The sequence below is a fragment of the Micrasema longulum genome, unplaced genomic scaffold (genome assembly GCF_059751315.1).
Source record: "Micrasema longulum isolate JH-2025_06_02 unplaced genomic scaffold, ASM5975131v1 h1tg000849l, whole genome shotgun sequence".
NCBI classification, from domain to species: Eukaryota; Metazoa; Arthropoda; class Insecta; order Trichoptera; family Brachycentridae; genus Micrasema; species Micrasema longulum.
This window is the reverse complement of record NW_028278041.1, coordinates 92364-111143: the sequence shown is the minus strand read 5'-3', so window position 1 is coordinate 111143 and position 18780 is coordinate 92364. Positions and strand designations below refer to the sequence as shown.

Below are 18780 nucleotides of genomic sequence, written 5' to 3'. Positions count from 1 at the left end.
GAAAATGAATACACCGGTTACATTATTTGTATGTCTTATAATTGCATTTATTGTGAAAAATACAAAATAAGCTTATGAAAACACTCACTAAATCAAATCTCAAAATATATGTGTAAGTATTACTTAGACAGTTTTATTACATACATATGATATTATACTCCGTTACAACAGTCGTAATACTGCCTTGGCTGTATGATTTCGTTAGCAGTCATCATCACCATTAAAAATAGAACAAGAGTCGCAAGAAAACAAACTAGTCTACAAAATAAATATTTCCTAACAATAAACACAATCACAATAAACCTTTAAAACTTCATGATTTTTCTCTTAATAGTAGTTTGATCATTATGTGACAGACAGTAATATATGAATCACACAATATGTGTTACTCCCGAGAGATAAGTTACCGCCCTGTTGGTATTTGTACAGTTTCGCTGGTCATGTTAACCCGCGGTGTAGATGTGCGCCTCTACAGGGGAAATACGACAGCAAAACAGCCGTTGCTTCTGACGGCATTATAGCTCGATTGTTTTGTTTAATTTCTCAACATTCTTCTTGTTTTTGTTTCCAAGTTCTAGCTCTATTGTCAAGTTTTCTAGCTCGGCTTCTAGTGCCCGCGATCTTCTGTACATTTGAACGTAGTTTAATTGTAACTGCTTTTGATATCTTAGAACTTTTTCTTTTTCTTCCGACCACTTTCTTCTCTCGCTGTCGAATTCCCTTTTCTTATTTTCTATATCAACCTTTAATCTTTCGATCTCGGCGTTGTTGTGGCGGTGGTCCATACACGGCGGGTCTGGTAGTTCTCCGTTCAATCTCTGAACTTCGGCATCCTCTAAACTACTGTCTGTGGATGTCCAGTGATACTCGGCTGTTTTGCAAACATCGTATATTCCCCTCAGTGACCGTCCCGCTTCTATTCCTTCATAGTTGCTCAAGGATATATCAGATAACTCTTCCCTGAGCTCTTTAAGTTCTGTTTTGAGTTTTTCGATTTCTCGATTACTCTGATCTTTAGTTTGTGAGAGTTCCATGTCGGATTCTTTGACTCTTACATTTAGTTTGTGTACTTCGGCTTGTAATTGTTTAACTAAAAGCTCTCTATCATCACTCTCCGTTCTTAATTTGGCAAATTCTTTTTCTCTTCTTTCATAATTTTCCCTAACGGTACGAAGTTCACTTTTTAGCTGAAGAATCTCGTGGCCTTTGGTAGTATGATCACTCTGAAAAGAAATTAAAAATTAATTTTAATACATAAAAGTAAATTTTTTAAACTAAAATGTCGGAAAGTAGTAGTGATTCAATGATTCATTCATATCGTTGTGACCGTAAAATGATGGATGTGCGAAAAATGCAACATTGATTTTTTATTTTATATTCGATCTTGAAAAGGTTTAATAAAGGCTTTATATCCAGGTTTGAAAAAAAAAATACATGTAACTGACCTAAGTATCGAAGGATATACTTTTGTATTTATCAAGTTGTGACATTAAGTGGCAAAAAAATTTAAACCGCTCATGTAAAATGGAAGAAAATCACATGCATTGTTATTCTATTATTATGATAAGCTGTAAGGTATTTGAATATTTTTTTAATGCAATTTAAACTACTTTTTTCAACATTACCTTCCTTTGCAAACGAGATGGCTTTGTTTATTTTTGCTATAAGGTTTTTATTCATACACAGACTACTCTGAGTGGATGAACATTCTCATGCGAACACCAGATGATTTAACTCACCCCTTCGCTACAATGGCTCTCAAGAAAATCAACCAGATCCTTAGTAAAGAATAAACAGTTTTAAATTGAAAAAAAATAAAGATCAAGAGATATGTATGTCTACACAATCTATATCTAAATTATGGTTAAGTACAAAAATAACTTTGTATTTAAAACCTTTTTTTCACAAATAGTAACCATTTATATTAAGATTATTTGATTTGCAATTTAAAAGCAAAACAAAATATTTCCATGTTACAATAATAAGTTGTTTAAAAAGATATGCATTGCATTTGAATATACAAATAATAATAATAATAATAATAAAACAGAAATAGCTTTCGTCATCGCTGTAATTTTATTAACAATTTAAATAGATTGTTTCATATGAAGGATTATTCCTGGTTTTTTAATGAAATCTCAATAACTATAGTATACATTTTTATTTTCACACATTATTATGAACTTTTAATATAACATGGGTATCTTTTAAATATTTTAATGATTGCCGCACTCCATAAGGTTATCTATAGAAAAAACTAAATTTAACAACATCGTTTTGGACACACGATTCTGCTATCAGATTTTGTACAATTGTAAGTGCTGACATACCAATGTAATAATTTTCTCTTCAATAAATGAGGGTACTTGAAGCAGCAAGCTTGGAAATTTCCACCAAAACGGAAAATTGAGTTACTGATGCCAAAATGAAGTTTATGTAAAAATGTATCTGCCTAAATAACCACGTGCTTCAAAACTGTCCCTATATCATAAAAAATGGATTTAAATTAACTTATCACTACAAACCTAGCATTCTTCAAAATTGAGTTTGCGAAATTAGAAATCTCACAATCACAGCGTTTAGTTAGAGAAAATGTTTCTTCTCTCTTAGTTAGAATTTTGCTGATTTATTATAAAATCTCCCCTTTCATGCTATGCAAAACTAGATTTGGCTACATTTTTGCTGCTTAACAAGCAATGTCCGTTTTTTAAACTGTTCTTTCTTTCTTTTTTAAGTCATTTACTTATGAATGAATACACATATTTCAAAATGCTACATTAATTGGAGCTATTTAAATTTGAATCTAGTACCCTTAAATACTGGTTTTAGGCATTACCTAGAAGTAGGTACAGTATAGTATGCTTTACATTTTTTTTAAATGAGTAAGTATTTGTAGGCTTTGTTAGGGGGGCTCCTACCCCAGTTGGAGATGACAGAAAAAACAATATTGATGTTTGGTTTGTTTTTTATTACATGGTGAATATAATACAAGACAGCAAGTACTATATCTGTGACTAGGCGGACACTGAACGAAACTTTGTTACCAAACATGTGGTCTTTTTATAGGTCGTGTTCTTTTGTTCTGAATGCCTTTATGGTGGGGATGAAGTTGATACTTTGATACTAAACCTTTGCCCTGGATTTATGTAATGAGTTGGTTCTCGCACAATTTAATGTATTGTGACGCTCTAAATCTCTAGTGAAATAATTTTGCGCTTGTGCGTGTCACCGATCCATGGTTGCTGTACAATGTAAGTGTAGGAGCTTCCCTAACAATAACTGACAAAAGCCTACATATCATAGAACATTAAAGAGACAAACATATAGAAGTCTAGGCATTTACAAGGCTTATAACCTGTCATTGGCTGGTTTAAGTGGCCACTTCACACACTGTGTAACATTCACTATCTATATTTCTTCAATTTATCTGTCGATTTTGGCATCAACACAGGCAAAATGGTAAAAATATTTGCACTGAGTTGCTTGCACATACCGCACACCGCATCTGAGGACACGAGTCTCCTTGGCGGTGCTCACACACAAGGAAAAATAGCTCGTGCCGAATGAAACAAGCCATCCGAGGGGGTTCTCTAAAACTTGGCAGCCTGTGCACAAAGATTCTAGTCCAGTGGAAAACTGTTTAAAAGCCTTGAAATTCTTTTTGGAAACCACCAGATCTGTATATCCGACAAGATCGAATCAATAACAAGGCCACGGATAGTAGCAAGAAGCTCCATTCGGTAATCATAGATAGAGGGAGGGAAAGGACAAAACCACAGGATGTGTTCAGAAGATTGATTAGGATATACGCAGCATCACGAAGCGGAATCATCAATATTAAAAACAAAGAATTTTTCATTGAATTTACCATGACCAAACTTGCTAGTCTAGTGATCAGGGATAACCCAAGAAGATTGACTGTCGTTGGCTAGTTTGAGTGACCAAGTTGCACAACGTGTAAAGTGGCCACTTAAACCAGTTGATGACGGGTCATAAGCCCTGTTAATGCCTAGATTTTAATATTTCCTTCTGCGTTGTTGTAAGTTAAGATTGTAGTAGACACAAAATAACACCTACTTGCGCTTCCTTGAGCTGGGTCTTCAGCAGCGCTATTTCCCCGGCCTTCTGGCACAGGTTCCACTCGGTCTCCTCCAGCCTGGCCCCGAGGGTGTCGGCCTCCCTCCCGAGCCGCGCGCGGTCCTGCTGCAGCTGGTGCGTCCGCATCATGAGCATCTGCTCCAGCTTGAGGGCGCGCTGGGCGCCCGCCCTCAGCCGGCTGTCGTGGGCGGCCTTCATGCGGCGGAGCTCCCTCTCCCACACGCGCTCCTTCTCTTGGTACACTCTGGAAGTTTGTTCACTGTTTGAATGGAAAGGAAAACAAGCTTGTAATGCAGGTTGGTACAAACAACAAATAAAGTCAATAATTAAATGTATTTAGTACATTACTTGGTATGTATGTGTATGTGTATGTTATTGGTATTTTTATACAATTTTTTTTGTGTATTAAAAACATTTTTGTATATTATTGGTATTTTTTGTACATTATTGATATTTTTGTGTGCTATTGGTATTTCTGTAAATTATGGTATCTCCATATTTTAGGAAAATATCAATAAATATTACATGAAATGCATTCAAAATATTAAAAAAGTAATTGTACCATTAATTTATTAAGAAAATCTATAAATTTTCCACATTGAACAATGGTGTTTTTTTACGTAGCTGGTGTGTTTGTATATTATTATATTGTTATATATTATTATATTGTTGGTATTTTTGTATTTTATTGGTATTTTAGTATATTTGTTTAACTTTTTGTACATAATGTTATTTGTATATTGTCGGACTTATTGCCAAATGGCAATTTCTTCTAAACAACCAATTAAATTATAGTTTTGTTTTTAAAATTCAAGTTACATAACATATTTAATAGAAAATAAAAATTAAAAAGCCAAAGATATATAAAAATAGAAATAAACGTATTTGTTTATAAATATTGACAGGTGTATTATTATATTATTGTTTTTTGTATATTATTGGTATTTTTGTACATAATATCTACTTATTTTAGGAAAATATCAACAAATTTTACACGAAATGCATACAAAAAATTTTTTAAAAAAATATTATTATGAAAAAGATTATTTTTTTGTATGTTACTGGTATTTTTGTATATTATTAATATTTTGTACATTATTGATATTTTTTTGTATACAGGGTGTTATTTAAACCCTGTCACATCCGAAACCACAATGATAAGTATGGACAAGAAGACATTAGCATATTTAAAAAAAATATTTAAGACAAAGAATTCTTTTAAAAATAAAAATAATAAAAAAACAAATGGTTTCTTACTTCTGCAGGGGAGAAGTGAGGGGAGCGCGGCGCAGTATCAGAATCCCCCCTCCCCCACCTCGTCACTGCCCTCCAGAAGTAAGCAACCATTTGCTTTTTTTGATATTTTATTTTTTTTAATTTTATTCCTTTTAAAATATTATTTTAATGTGCCAATATGTCTTCTTGCTCATACTGATCATCGTGGTTTCAGATGTGATAGGGTTTAAAGAACACCCTGTATAATTGGTTGTTTTTACTTTTTTGGTATTTTTGTATATTGTTGGTATTTTTGAAAATTATTGTTTTTTTTTGTATATTGCTGGTACCGAATACTACGGCACCCATGGTTTAATGGATAAAAGACGCTTGCCTTATTTATTGAGGTTAAATAAAAAGCAGTTAGCATCTTGACAATAATTCAGTGTGATCAATAAAAGGTCAAAGTTTTTTTGATCACATTGTATTAAAACTAAAATAAAAAGAACAGAATTTTAAAAAAAAACGGAATATAATTTATCTACAACAAATCAAGAGTGACAGTCACTTATTTTAAAACACGAAACCAGCCTAAAATGCATGCCATAGTTAAATTTTATCCGACAATATGATTCAGCATTTAGAAATGCTATTTTTCTATAACACGCTATGCTATTTTGTTGAGCATGCTATTTAAAAAAAATAATATATATATCATCAGTGTTAAGGATGCGGCGTTTACCTGAATATGACTTGCTCGTTGTGTTCCATGGTTTGGCGCAGGTGAGCCAACTCGGAGTCCCGGTCCCTGAGCGCGGCTTCTAGTTCCGAAACCCCGGAGTCACAAGGGGAGGGCGCTAGCTGTTGCAGGCTCCCCCCACCCCCGCCATTACTCGCACCCACCATTGCGCGGTACGACCACTTGTGGCCACTGAAATCGAAAAAAAAATCTTTACAAATCTTCGTACATCATGTCATCAAAATATATCCGGAATTTATATTTTACTTTTTTTAATATTTTTTAAATACACAATTTTATCATAGACACAATTATATGTTTTTTATGTCCCGACTTGTTAGACAATTCCGTGTTAAGTCGGGACTCTTCGATATATCAATCAAAAATATTTATTAACATATTAAAACAATATACAAAATAATCAAAACAATATACAAAATAATCAAAACAATATACCAAATAATAATAGAAAAATAAAAATAATAAAAATTATAATAGAAAAATATAAACAATAAAAATGTTTACATGTTGAAAAATGGAATGCAGAAAAGTTATATAATAATACGTATGACAGTGATGATAACATATATGGCGAACTTTTAATAATTTTAATGTAATAAATAAATCATTTAACATAGATTTATTTGCAAATAATCTTAATGACGTACGGCGTTTGCTTTCGAAATAACTCGTAGTATTTTTTATTTTCTTTTATTTTTACATTTAATTACTATTCATTTTATGTATCTTTTTTAACTTACTGTGATGCTACTTGTGAAAACCTGTAATTGGCTTATTTGTTATTTGTTTTGTTATAAATATGAGATAATTATAGCTGTTGGTTATCCAAATAAATAAAATAAAATAAAATAAATTTATTTATATATATGTGATGATGACATATACGTATATGGATAATAATGAAGACAGCAGCGATGTTATACAAGGTGTTCATTAAACCCTGTCACATCCGAAACCACGATGATCAGCATGAGCAAGAAGACAAATTGGCACATTGAAATGATTTTTTAGAACGAATAAAATTTCAAAAAATAAAATTTCAAAAAAAGCAAATGGTTGCTTACTTCTGCAGGGCAGAAACGAGGAGAGGGGTGGGGGAGTCTGATACTGCGCCGCGCTCCCCTCACTTCTCCCCTGTAGAAGTAAGCAACCATTTGTTTTTTTAAATATTTTATTTATAAAAAAGATTCTTTGTTCTAAATATTTTTTTTAATATGCTAATATGTCTTCTTGCCCATCTACATCAACACCTGTATATTTATTCCCGAAGCAAACTCATACAGTGGTCTCTACCCCTCGATACAATCCAATTATGGATCTTCATCTTAAATATAGACGTTGTTTTGGACATTTTGGAGAACTTAATATGTTCATCCAAGACGTTGAACACTCTTGGAGCTATACTAATGTATGAAACCGGGTTGTGGTCCCGCGGTAGCGTCCTCGGTTCGCGGATCAGAGGTACGAGATTTGAACCTTTGCTCTGCCATAACTTGGTTCTTATTCTTATTCTTATTTATTTAACTTTTTGTACATAATGTTATTTGTACATTGGCGGGCTTATTGCCAAATGGCAATTTATTCCAACCAACCAATATTATATATATAATTCTTAGAGGGGGGGGGGGGTCAGTGCTATACAAGCTCCTGATGTCACTGCGACCTGTGAAGATCTATTGAACGTAGTTATGCAGAGAGCAGCCAGCCATAGAAAACTGAAACTGAGATAATAGCACGTTTGTGAAAAGAGTGAATAATCAAATCTACGCAACAATTGGAATGTTTTTGACTTTGACAAATAATTAGCAATGAATACATTAATTTTTTTAAATATTACAAACAAGAATCTAATTGTATTGTATTTGACCAGTTTTAATTATTTTTAAAGTAGGTACCGTAAGATTTTTCCAGTGCCGTGGGTTTATTCTGCAAATTGAGAAATGCCGTTTTTGTGATCGACAATATTTTCAGAAGGTGATTGTTTGTTATATTTTTTTGTATGAAAGCGGCCTGGCTGTTTTTAGCAGAACATAGAATTGACCTTACTGCACCCGATATCACCAATATCTCATTCTTACAAAATTGTGGACTGATTGCTTTTAGCGTAACTATGTTCTATTGTGACGGGTCCCCGTGAAAACGTCTCGCCCTCCAAAGCCCAGGTCTATGCCCGGCTACTGTGTGGAAGGCGAGAGATTACATTTTGCTAAATCTCCCCCTCTAAGCCCAGATCCGTAAAGTATCGGGCTGTTAGGTAGGGGGCGAGCTCTTTAACATCCTCAGGTTTAACCCAAGGCTTCTTTTATGATGTAAACTTTGTAAAGCATCACATTCACATATAATGTGCATAGGTGTTTCCTCATCTGCACTGCAGAGTCTACATCTAGAAGTTTCGGAAAGGTTCATTCCAGCAAGGAGTTTGTTCAATCTGCAGTGCCCTGGGCGGGCTCCAGTGATAACCCTCACTTGATTTCGGCTGCAAGGAAAAATTGCTAGTTGTCGAATGAGAAAAGCTGTCCGAAAGAACTCTGTAATCTGGTAGCCTTGTGCTGAAATAAGGTAAGCCACGGTTCACGTTATGTATGTAGATACTTGTGACCGACCGATGTTTCGACTTCGGCCAGTTTCAGCCAGTAAAATGAGCTTCGGCCGCGGTTTCGGTTTAGGCCAATAATTGACTGAAATTCGTCTTAGCCGAAACCTGCGGTCGGTATGTGTCGGATTACGTGCATCTTGTGTCTTGTGTCTCAGCCGGGTGACCTGCGACCTTTAGTTTGTTCCGGCTTTCGGCCCGCGAGTGTTGTTAGTTGTCAGTCGGTCAGTTAGACCAAAAAGCTCTAAAAATGATCCATCGTGTTTTACTTAACACTTATTTTAATGAACTTGCGAGGTTGAACAACAAAAATGCCTAATTTTGGGCGTTATGAAGTGACTTTTAACTTGCTTAAATAAGTTTCGATTTCGGCCAATCCAAAAACCCATAAAAGCGCCCAGTTTTATCTGCTGTCTTCGGACGTACGGTATATACAAGTATGAAAAATATTTTTTTAGAAAATGAATGTTAGAAAATTATTCTTTCTCAAAAAAAACCAAAGTCGGTTCAGTTTCGAGGTGCGGAAAACGGCACAACGAAACCTCGATTTTAGTAAGGCAAAATTAGTCCGACGAGCAGTTGTCTTTTTCGCTGCACAGTGTCGGGGAGGTATATGCGAGGGAGTGACAGAAAAACAATTTTCAATTACCTATTTACCAAAATTCCCAGACACCGCCTATCCCTGCCAGGAATCAAACCTAAAGACTCGCGTGATAGGCGAACGCGCCACCACACGAACCACTACGAGGCAGACTTATCTCTACTCGATTTTAAGACAGTCAGAATTTCTTGTTCAGGGTTCTGGGTCTATTTCACACATAGAACTGTAGGTACTTTTCTTCCGCCCGGACACAGACTAAACGATTTTTCTAAGTTTTTCAAATTCGCAAAAATAATCGATAATATTAAATTATTCATGCTTTATTATGTTGGTTCATAAACATCTTAAGAACTAATATAAACTTTTAATTACATTACAATTTATACCAAAATTTCTCAAGAACATGTTTTTTCAAATTAATTGAAAATATTTAAAATCTTTACATTTCTTTTATTTCTTCAGGTAACTCATTGTACAGCTTTTCAATCCCTTGTACAATGAGAATTAAATTTGATTATATTTTTTATTTTATTTATCTCCTTAATTGTTTTATCTATAAAAATTGTTATGTTATATTTTATTTGTTGCTTTATTGCGAGCAAGCCGATTTCTTTGTTCTTTCTTTCTAAAAATACGACGGGTTTCGGAACACAAACTCTAACGTTTATTTTCAAATTTACAAAGAGACAGTTGTATTCCACAACGTTGTGATTTTAGTGTCAAATTTATGAATTGTTTCAAATAATGCGTGGATTTACGAATATGGGTATTTTTACGCATTTAGAATTCTCTAAGTCAATGTCCTTTACTGAACTAAGTATGAAGGTAGGTAGGTATGTACTAGAACGGAATCACACCTCGCTAGTCCGCACTGTTCCGCTACTTTAACAATGGAGGCATATCTTCTGTTTGTAATGTCCATCACACGAAGAAAACTCACCTCTTGCAGATGCAACAGATTCAAGTCGCCGCTCATGGTAAAAATGGTTCCGGCGCCTAGCTTCCATTATTATAGATGGATGAGTTCGTTCGCAATAAAACATTATAAGGAAATGATTCATTTTATGCGCATCGTCCAAATCCACTTTGCGACATGCATAGTGGTAAATCATATTTTGCCAAAAGAGTCCAACGTCTCTAGGTATGAACTTTTTTTAGTCATATAGTCACATAAAATAATACATGTTTTTTTTTTCTCTTACGATCTACTTTTATATATTTAGTTAATCTTATAACTGTAACATTCCAAAAGACAGACCAGCTCTTGTGCTTGAAGAGTGACTAACAGTGTAATATTATAGATATTACTTAGTCATTTGAAGTTATATAATTTCGAATATCATCATCACCATCATCATCACCATCATCATCATCACCCTTTTCGTACCGAGTGATGCATAGGGCACTGCATTAGTACACCAATCGCAGGGTATCTCGATCATTTTTGTTACGTGAAGGTAAGTTGATCAGTCTTCAGGTGCCACTCTAGGAACTATGCTATATTCTAGCGTAAAAACACATTTTAAAATAAATATTTCATGTCAACCACGTCGGAATTTTGAATATACATGAAAAAAAAAACATTTAATCTACTTTCATAATTATTTTTCCGATTCCATACTTCGCTCCCGTAAATTAGAGTTGGCACTAGAACTCCATTGTAAACTGCTAGTTTTGCCTCCTGCGATAAACATATGTTTGCCAAAGTAGATTTCAGTGCACCGTTCACCCTGTTCCCGGCACTCATCCTCCTTTTAATATCTTTATCAGTTTCTCCATCCCTAGTAAACATACTTTCCAGACACACAAATTCTTCTACCTGGTTCAGAATATCTCCGATCACACTGATCTCACATTTAGTTTTATTTTTATCCCTTTTAAAAACCATCCCTTTCGATTTATCAACATTCATTAGCAAATAGCTTTTCTTGCATACATCGTAGACTTTTTTAACCAAAAATTGCAGGTCTTCTTTGCTGCTAGCAAAAAACACGGCATCCTCAGCTCAATACATTTTTCAATAAATATTTAATTTCAATCATGTCGGAATCGAACCCAACTTGAGTATCAGTTTAGCTATATATTAACTGGTGTTAACATTAAAATGAACACTGATTATATTTATGTATCTTATTCTATATATTTCTAGATATGGAGTTCTACAAAATAAACGCCTACTCAAGAAATACTCAAGTTATCAAATTGAGATTGTTTTTTTTTTACTTTTAAGATTAGGTGATTACTTTCACTGCGTTCACGAATAATGCATATTTGTAATGCGCGTATTACCATATTTACTATCCGTGTAATTCTACGAAAATGAACAGAAAGTTCAACATCACTAAATTTAAAATGTTGCAAAATAACGCTGGAAATAATTACGTGGATAAAAAAGATGGAAATATTTACGTGGATAATAATTATTGACGAAGTTTTCCAAAATACTTTTTTACTTAAAACTTTTAAAACAATTTGTTATTTTTTGACTGGCTGTAAGATAAGTCCGCCAAAGTGTTTTTTTGGTATTAGTACTAAGTTTGAAATAATTATAATTTTAATATATTTTCTTGAGATTTAATTAGTTTCTTTTTTTTCCCGGGATATTTCTTTCTTACAATATGTAAATATTTTATTAAAATTTTTATTATGAATTGTTTAAATTTCTTTGTATTATATATTTGCTTGCTATCTTATTTCAGTTTTATGTACATATTATTATTTCTTACTATATTATTACATTTTACTATATTATTATTATTACCATACCTTTATGTAAATATTATTCTGTCCCAAAATGAGTTTGTTGTAACTCCTGGGAGTACAAAAAAAATTGTATGATTTAATAAATAAATAGTTTTTTTATAACTTATTTGAAGTAATATTAACGTTAGTAAGCTACATTGTTCGTTTCGTGGTCTAGAGTTCGATTCCCGACATGGTTGACATGAAATATTCTCTTTGACTAGAATATTTCATGGTCCCAGGACTGGTACCTGAAGCGTAAGACTGATTATGAAGAAAATAATCCATTCAGTCTTAATAGCCTTTGTGTATGTGTGCGTAACATAAAGTTTTCGAATAAAATGTTGCGTCCTAACACGAATAAAAATAGTGTTATGTTTACTCAGTTCACCGACAGACACTAACCCTAATATGGGCATTTGAGCGAACTGTATCTGCGTATGTTTATACTATTTTGTTTGAAAATGGTACCTATATAATATGTGGCTGATCTTATTGACTTATATTTGTAAAAACCACAGTCTTGAAATTGAATTATCTACATTATTATTAAGTCATTATTAATAAAAATCTATATCAACAAGCCCCAAAAAGTGTTATTTATTTATTTATTTTGTTTATTCATTTTTTCCATTATAAACAATGATTAAACACACAAAACCACACCAAAAAAGAGACAACCTCTTGTGCTTGGCATGGAGTATAATATATCCTCGTAAATATACATATTTTTTAGTATTTGATTATTTTGTATCGTATATCACTTCGAAGTTAACAAATATATAAATCTGCTTATGAATTATATTTAAACAATTTAAAAGCCCGTCAAGGGCGTGTAAAATATAAATAATAATATACGAAATAAATTAATCAATTAATATGTTTGAAAACAAATATGCTTCTCCATGAAATTAAGTTAATAGATTTTGAAAAATATGATTTTCAGGAATTATTTTTTTTGTTTTGTTTTCACGTCCTATATGTTGTGTTAGTATTTTTAAAAATATGTTTAGTAATAATTAAAAAAGTACGTATTTAGAATAACTTACTAAGATTTCAAATGATGGATTGTATGTGTAAATTAATAATAGTTAACAAGGTAAATAAACACTGAAATTGTTGTAATTAAATGAAAAATACAGTCATTACTAAAACTATTATTTGAATTGATTAAGTATAATATTTATAATCAGATAATGGTCACAAGTGAGTAGGCACAAGGCTGATCAAGATTTTTTTAGAAAACGGTACCGTGAAGCACAAAGATCGAATGTGATATAAAAATAATTATTTTGGATCAAGGTTTCCTTCGATCCAAGATGCTTGTTGTTATTTGGCATTATTTTGCATTGTTATTATATTAATAAACATTTTGATATGATATTTATCACTCGTTTAAAATGGCACCAAAATGTATTTAAATCGTAACAACGTAAATATATTTACTTTTATATATGTAATTTTAGATAAATGGCTTCCTCATATGCTATCATGATTCCTTATCCACACCCAGTGATGTGAAGGGCACTGCATTGGTACTCCAGTTGCAGGATTTATTTACAGATTGTAACCGCACACCGTATCTGAGGACCCGAGGACTTAAGCCTCCTTGGCGGTGCCTACATGCAAGGAAAAAATTGCTCGTTGTCAAACAAAAAAAGCTGCGCAAGGGAGCTCTCTGTAATCTGGTACCCTTAAAATATTTGTGCTGAAAGAAGGTAATCCAGAAGTTCGCAATAAATATGTACTACATTGGATTGATGAAAAGAGGGAAGTAAATTCTTCACGGACTTTTCAATTTATAGTGAAAATCACCCTTTGATACACATTTCGTGTCGATATTTCCGGGAATCGATCCCGGGCCTCAAGCATGGTAGGTAAAAGCTCAGACCAATTACGTAATCTCAACTCGATTTCCTTTTTTATGATTTCTATTCGGGAATAGCCATCGTGTCAAAAACTCTCGTCCTGGATTATGTTTCTATTTTACGTACAGAATTGTATTCTTTATTATTATCTCAAAAAAGTTCTTCATTGGTATTGAAATTATTTAGAGGCGCATGCGCACTAACCCTACAAAAAAAGAATAGAGTGGCTTTTAAAAATGGGAATCAGTCACTTGGAGCAACAATTAAGAGTTTGTATGTGTGAAGATATTATCACATGGACAAAACCTATGTAGATACATAATTTCTCGTAGTTTCATGTTCGGTAAAGATTTGGGCAGTGGCCCAGTTCGGAATGCCGAAGGCAGTTCGGTGATGACGGGCGTTATCTGCATCTGCCAGCGTTGGGAAAAATATTTTAATGATATTTCCTGTAGGAAAAGCGCTGTAATGGTCTTCGTAATGTTGCGGGGTATTTTGTTTTATACAGCAAAGCTAAGGGGAAATTCTGAGAATAAAGGTGTTGTTATTTTATAAGTTACCGCCCTTGCTCGTCTGTTTGCTCTCTCGTTTCCCACGATACCAGCATGTGCATATTTTTGAAATTAATTTCTGGGTTACGATTTATGATAACCATTTAATCAATTTTTACCAGAGAATCAATTAAATCGTTTCACGTTTTCGTAATGTCTTCATTGCCAAATTGTATACTAGCATACAGTACCAATATGTTTTAGAGTGAAAAATAACAACACGCAAATAACAAAACTACACTGTTCAAGTTATATACACAATAGCATGACCGACAAAGGAAATCGAGCAGTTGCAGTTAGCAGAATGCACTTTGTGCAAGAAAATGCGCGGTGTAATAACATTTCCCCTCGAAAACAAATTTCCATTATATTTTTAGCGCAACATATAAAATTGTATAGTACACATTGGCGATTTACATTGGGCACGTAAAAAAAACCAACAATTTTCAGCTCGGGAGCTATTCAAGTAATAATTCCGGAAGAGAACTCCGTTATCCGCACCTGGGCCCCGATTACAATGGGATGTTAACATTTATCTTCAATTTTATCTACAAAGTAAAATTAAGTTAAGTCTGAATGTTAAAAAAACGTCGTATATGATTTTTGGGAACAAACAGGACTTTAGTCCTGATATTTAAATATCAATATTTTTCTCAGAACTGGCTATATTGAAAAAATCAATTCTACTAAATATTTGGGACTGTTTATTGACTCCAAACTTTCATGGAGCTACCAATTTGAACATGTAAAATAAAAAAAATATCACTCGTAACTGGCGTATTGCATAGACTTCGTGGCTTGCTTTCTCATTCCGTTTTGTTTGCCGTCTACTGCATTCCCACCTATCCTATCTATCATGCATATGATTTCGCCAGTAAAAATCAGATCTTGAAAATACAAGTTCTTCAGAACAGAGCTCTGAGAAACATTCTTGGACTGAAATGGGATTCCCATGTCAAAAATATCTACCGACAGACAAAAATACTTCCTTTCAAGGTGATGCTACTGGATGCAATACTATTTTTTTCATGAAATTTTCTGCTCACATAAATTTAAAATACACATTTGGTCGTGATATTCATATTTACAATACGCGTTATGGAATTTTCATGTGTTTTCGCTCGACGAAGATCGGCAGAAGGTCTCTGGAAAATATGGGCCATTCCGAATTTAATAAACTGCCCGGTTGGCTAAAACACGAAAAGTCGAATAGAGAATCCAAAAGTGTCGCAATTAAAAATATTACTTAAATCTTTTTGATAGTGTAATTATGAATGTAATTTATATATATGGTGTAAAATACTGTGTTTTATGTTTCTTAAATAATGTTTTATTATTGTATGATTTTATTATGTATTGTCACAAAAATGTTTTCTTTTTATGTACGGTCCCAAATTACATTACATTAATTTTTTTTTAATAACGCCTGGGAGTATAATATATATTATATGTTTTATTAATAAAAAAAACAAAAGTTTCTGTATGAAAAGCAGAATATGAATACATTTTTTCTTCTAAACATGTTCAATAATAGATTACCGACGAAGATACTTTAAATGTTCATGCTAATATACTCATTTTCGTAAACAAATATCGGTTTTTCTTTATAGACAGTCAAAGATAACTCTGTTAACTTTTTAATTATTTAATTTATATTAATCATCAATTTTATTTTCAAAGTAAAATTAAGTTTTCTGTATGAAAAGCAAAATATGCGTACAGTTTTTTCTTCTAAATATGTTCAATCATAGGTTGCCGACAAAGATACTTTAAATGTTCATGCAAATATACTCGTTTTCGTACACAAATATCGATTTTTCTTTATAGACAGTTTAAGATAACTCTGTTTGAATTCGGGCCCTGATGTTTCATAGTGCATTAGATTGGTATCTTAATCATCTATAACATGAAGCTAAGGTGATCAGTTTTACGCTGCAGGTGTCATTCAGCGGCAGTAAAATGTTGCAGCTTCCACACCACATTCCGCACACCGCGTCTGAGGTATGCAAGTCTCTTGGCGGTGGTTACATACAGGGAAAGATCTGTCGTTGCCGAACAAAGAAAACTAACTGCCCACCGGCTCTTAGCAATTTGGTAGCCTTAGTTTATTTGTGCAGAAAAAAGTCACCCAGAAGTACCATATTACATATCATTATAACCAACTTCCTTTATTTAAAGAAAATACATATTTTACTTTCCTCTTCTGCTTCCTGGCTTCTTCCAAATTCATTACCCGATCCCAAATTCCTCATCAGACTGATAAGTCTGATAAGACCCACCAGACAGGTTTATACCCTAAGTATTTTTAATAATAAGTTTTCATATATAAGTTCTATCTGAAATATTTGAGTAATAAAAAAAGAGATAAAACAGCCGCCGCAATCAGACGTGAAAAATAAAATAAGAATAAAAAAAAGCGAAATTTTTTTAACTTGAAAAAAATCGAGAAATTTGTTAAGATAACTATATATATATTTCTATTTTCGACACTTGTGCAATAATATTTTCACACATGTCCACCCTCATTCCAATATAACACCCACTCACCCACCCTCTCACTCACTTACACTCAAACAAACACACTAGTATGTATTGTAGGTGTATTTATTTATGTTGTTCATTAACGCCCAAAAGGCATTTACAAAAAGTAAAAATGAAATACATGCTAACATACTAAATAATAAACACAGAATATACAGAAAAAATATGTGAAATTAGTTAAAAAGGATATAATAAAAAGTTTTACAAAGTAAAAAAAATAAAAATAATAATAATAACAAAGGTATGCAAGAAAAAACAGTAAGCATATAAACAAAAAATGCAAAGATATAAGCTTATGAAATAAATTCTGTAAAGCAAACAATAAATAAAGTGTAAAATAAAGGTACGCAAGAAAGACATTTTTAAGTTAAATTAATAAACAAGCAAGCAAATATTATCACAAAAAAATAAGAAATAAGAATGTTTATCTATGAAATGCGTATTTGCCAATACTACAATGCAATTTGATATAATAGTAAAAAAAAAAAACAAGTATAAGGTAATAAAAATAAACAAGTATTTTTTTTAATTTATGGAATTGAATTGTCAATAATAGTTTGACGAGCAGCTACAAATAAACTTGATATTGTGGACTTATAAGATAGTAAAGAATTGGACAAAATGTCTGCAGCCGTTCCATAAGTGTTACCTAACCTATGCAGTCTCGGTATCAATGAATTGTTTTGTTGGTTGGAAGAAGTACTGGAGCAATGAAACAATAAAGTACTCCTAGTGTTGACAGCAGGTACTCTAAAATTAATCAATTCAAGTATTTTTGGTGCGTCAAAAAGAGAGTTTACAATTTTATACAGTACAATGAGATCATCTTTCAGAAAATGTTGTTAGGTTAAGCAGTGTTAATAAATAGTCATAATTCACATTTTGTATTGGAATGTTTAGTGTGTAGTTTATATATCGTAGAAATTTATGTTGAATGTTTTCTATATTATAAACATGAACATTATAGCAGGGTGACCATATTGATGAATTAAAATCTAAATAACTTCTTACAAGAAAACAGTATAATATTTTCAATGATCGGATGGACTTAATTTTTTTTGTATTTTTCAAAATATTCAGTAACTGTATTCAATGTATTTCTGTGGATATCTGTCATTGGTTTTATTCTCTGTATGTTTTATTTGTTATATTTTTGTTACATGTTGATATTCCCAATAAATTAAAAAATAAAAAAAACCTGATGCATTTAAAAAAAAAAATATTGAAAATATTAAATAAATATTAAAAAACAAAATAACCGTTAACTCACCTAAGATATAATTAGTGTAATTCTCCTGAGAAATGATCCATGAACTTCACACAAAAATGATATTAATTAATAAATGTTAGCACAATTTGAAAGTACCATAGCTAGAAAATCGCGGCACTGTTGCATTACGAATTAATCCGTCTAATTTGAATACGAGTTAAATATAACAATGGGATTTTGCATGTTATTTCACACAACCGTCTTCTTTGGCAATGAAAAGTAAACTGAACACCGAATAACTGAATGAATCTTATCGAGTTCAGACGTCTGTATGATTTATTTATTAGTTCTAAGGGCAGTAACTAACTACAATCGAATCTGCCATACATCTCAATAACACACTGAAAACAATAAGTGAACGTTACTGAATATTAGCGATGCGAATAACCGAATAATGGGTATCATTAGAAAATAACTGGTTTTGATAATCATTATCATTATTTAAATTTATTTCAACAGAGAGGGAAAATATTTTTGAGAGGGGAATATGGAAGTCTAGGCTTTTACAGGGCTTATGACCTGTCATTGGCTGGTTAAACAC

The 18780-nt window shown here is 32.5% G+C and overlaps 1 protein-coding gene across 5 annotated transcripts in view; it reads right to left on the bottom strand.

Annotated features, from left to right (window-relative positions):
• Positions 1-25: 25 nt before the first annotated feature.
• The window catches only part of LOC148278633 (leucine zipper putative tumor suppressor 2 homolog), an 86775-nt gene continuing 68020 nt past the window's right edge, over positions 26-18780 (bottom strand). For 2 of the 5 annotated variants that reach the window (XM_088231099.1, XM_088231100.1), the window contains exons 4-6: positions 6056-6244; positions 4078-4357; positions 26-1223 (exon numbers count right to left, since the gene is read on the bottom strand). In XM_088231099.1, the coding sequence (XP_088087225.1) occupies positions 516-1223; positions 4078-4357; positions 6056-6244 (1177 nt within the window). In that variant the 3' untranslated portion in view covers positions 26-515. Of the gene's footprint in view, positions 1224-4077; positions 4358-6055; positions 6245-18239; positions 18585-18780 lie in introns of those variants that run through there. The other 3 variants (XM_088231102.1, XM_088231103.1, XM_088231101.1) reach the window with 3 other exon arrangements.